The sequence below is a fragment of the Crocodylus porosus genome, unplaced genomic scaffold (assembly GCF_001723895.1).
Source record: "Crocodylus porosus isolate Cpor-Errol unplaced genomic scaffold, CroPor_comp1, whole genome shotgun sequence".
NCBI classification, from domain to species: Eukaryota; Metazoa; Chordata; order Crocodylia; family Crocodylidae; genus Crocodylus; species Crocodylus porosus.
In genome coordinates, this window is record NW_017728940.1 from 5,880 (window position 1) to 7,581 (window position 1,702).

Genomic DNA, 1,702 nt, shown 5'->3' on the forward strand with positions numbered 1-1,702 from the left:
TGAGCCGGCGACAGCGGGGCTGAGGCGGCTCCGGCCGCCGGACACAGGACCGCAGAGGCCCGGCCGGCCGGCATGGAGCAGCGCCGCGCGGCCCCCGAGCTGGTCGGGATGCGGCCGCCGCCGGGGCAAGGTAACCGCCAAGGGCCGGGCCGGAGGCGCAGCGGAGTCAGCCCCGCCCGGCCATTGTGCGGCCAAGAGCGCGTCGGGCCGGGGCGGAGCTCGGCTCCTGCGCGGGGGCCCTGCGCGGGCGCGGTGGGGTTAAAAATACCGCCCGGGATCGCCCCCCTCCACCGGGCCCGCTGCGAGCTGCCGCCCCCACGCCCCCTTAGACGGAGCCGCTGCGTGGCCGGGCCCCGGGGGCGGGCGGTGGGGAGCGAGGGGCACTGCTGGGCCAGAGCGGCCCTCCACCGAGCCCAGGCCCGGGCCTGCGGGGAGGATGCTTTTGCCACCAGGGCCTAAAATGCCGGGCTGGGGCCCACTGCGAGGAGCGGCAGTCTGGGGAGCTCCAGCAGCCCTGGCACCTGGGTTGGCGGATGTGGCTGGCAGGCCCAGCGCCCCTCGGGGAAGCCGGCGCACAGGATGGTCAGGGCGAGGGAGCGGCTGCTTCCAGGCACCTCCTGCTCAGCTGCTCGTTGCAGCCCTGACTGGCTGGACACCCCTACCCAGCGCTGGGGGTCGAGCAGGCAGGGGCTGACTTGGCTTCTGAGCCCCAGAGCACAAATCGGGGCCTAGGGGAACCAGTCATCAAGGGCCTGCGAGTGGGTGCTGCCCTTGACCAGGCTTCCAGGCCCCGAGTCTGGCTCCAGTCTGCAGCGCCCTCCCAAGCACCTGCCTGCTTGGGTCCAGGCTGGAGTCTCCCTGGGATCCCTGCTGTGCCCCAGCCTCTGTTCTGGGCTGTCGCCCTCTGGGAGAGGCAGCCCCCAGCCTGGGCAGCACCGAAATCCTGTCCTCCCACCCTCCGCAGCTGCCCCCTCCCCACCGCCAGGGGCTGCAGCCCGTCTGTGCAGGGGGGCTCTGGGTCTGCCACGTTTGGGCCTCTGCTGTTGTGCTTCCCTAGGCCGGAGTGAGTCCCGCCGGCACTGAGCCCTTGGGGTGGGCGGCAGGGCAGGGCTGGGCAGCCCTGATGGGTGTGGGGTCAGATCAGGAGGTGAAAGGAGCAAGCAGTGTGTGCTCTGGACTGCGCTTGGGCCAAATGTTGCAGGCTGGCCTGTACTGAGCTCTGCCCCTGTCTCCGCAGCTCATGGGCTGGGCTGTGGCCAGCAAGCGCAGACCCTGCCGACCCAGGGGTTTGTTTTGGCTCCCAGCTCCTGAGTGGCCCCAGCCAAGTGCTCTTTGGCCCTGGGTCTGCTGGTGCCCCAGGAAGGCCGGGCCCCACGGCTGTGACTAAGCATTGTGGTGGCAGGGCGTCTGTGCCTGCAGATGGACGGGGAGGAGGAAGGCAGGCGGCCTCCTCCCCCTCTGCCCCGTGCCTCTGCTGGGAGCGGGAGGGACAGCTGCTGTGATTCATCCGGCCCAGTCTGTGCCCGCTGTGGCAGTGTTTGAGGTGGGGCAGGAGTCCTTATGGAGCCCACTGAGCCCTGGGCCTGTTCCCCGCCCCCAGGCTGATGCCGAGCCCCTTGCTCTGCAAACAGCTGTGGTGTTTTCGGCCCGGCCAGCTCCGTGACTCCAGCACCCCTTGTTTACAGCACGCTCAACAGGACTT

The 1,702-nt window shown here is 70.5% G+C and overlaps 1 protein-coding gene across 3 annotated transcripts in view; it reads left to right on the plus strand.

The window, feature by feature from the left end:
* The window catches only part of MAP7D1 (MAP7 domain containing 1), a 23,833-nt gene that overhangs the window by 1,360 nt on the left and 20,771 nt on the right, over positions 1 to 1,702 (plus strand). Inside the window, exon 1 of one of the 3 annotated variants that reach the window (XM_019547881.1) lies at positions 12 to 130. The exons of the other annotated variants lie outside the window; for them this stretch is intronic. Coding sequence (XP_019403426.1) covers positions 73 to 130 — 58 coding nt within the window. The 5' untranslated portion in view covers positions 12 to 72. Of the gene's footprint in view, positions 1 to 11; positions 131 to 1,702 lie in introns of those variants that run through there. 3 annotated transcript variants of the gene reach the window in all.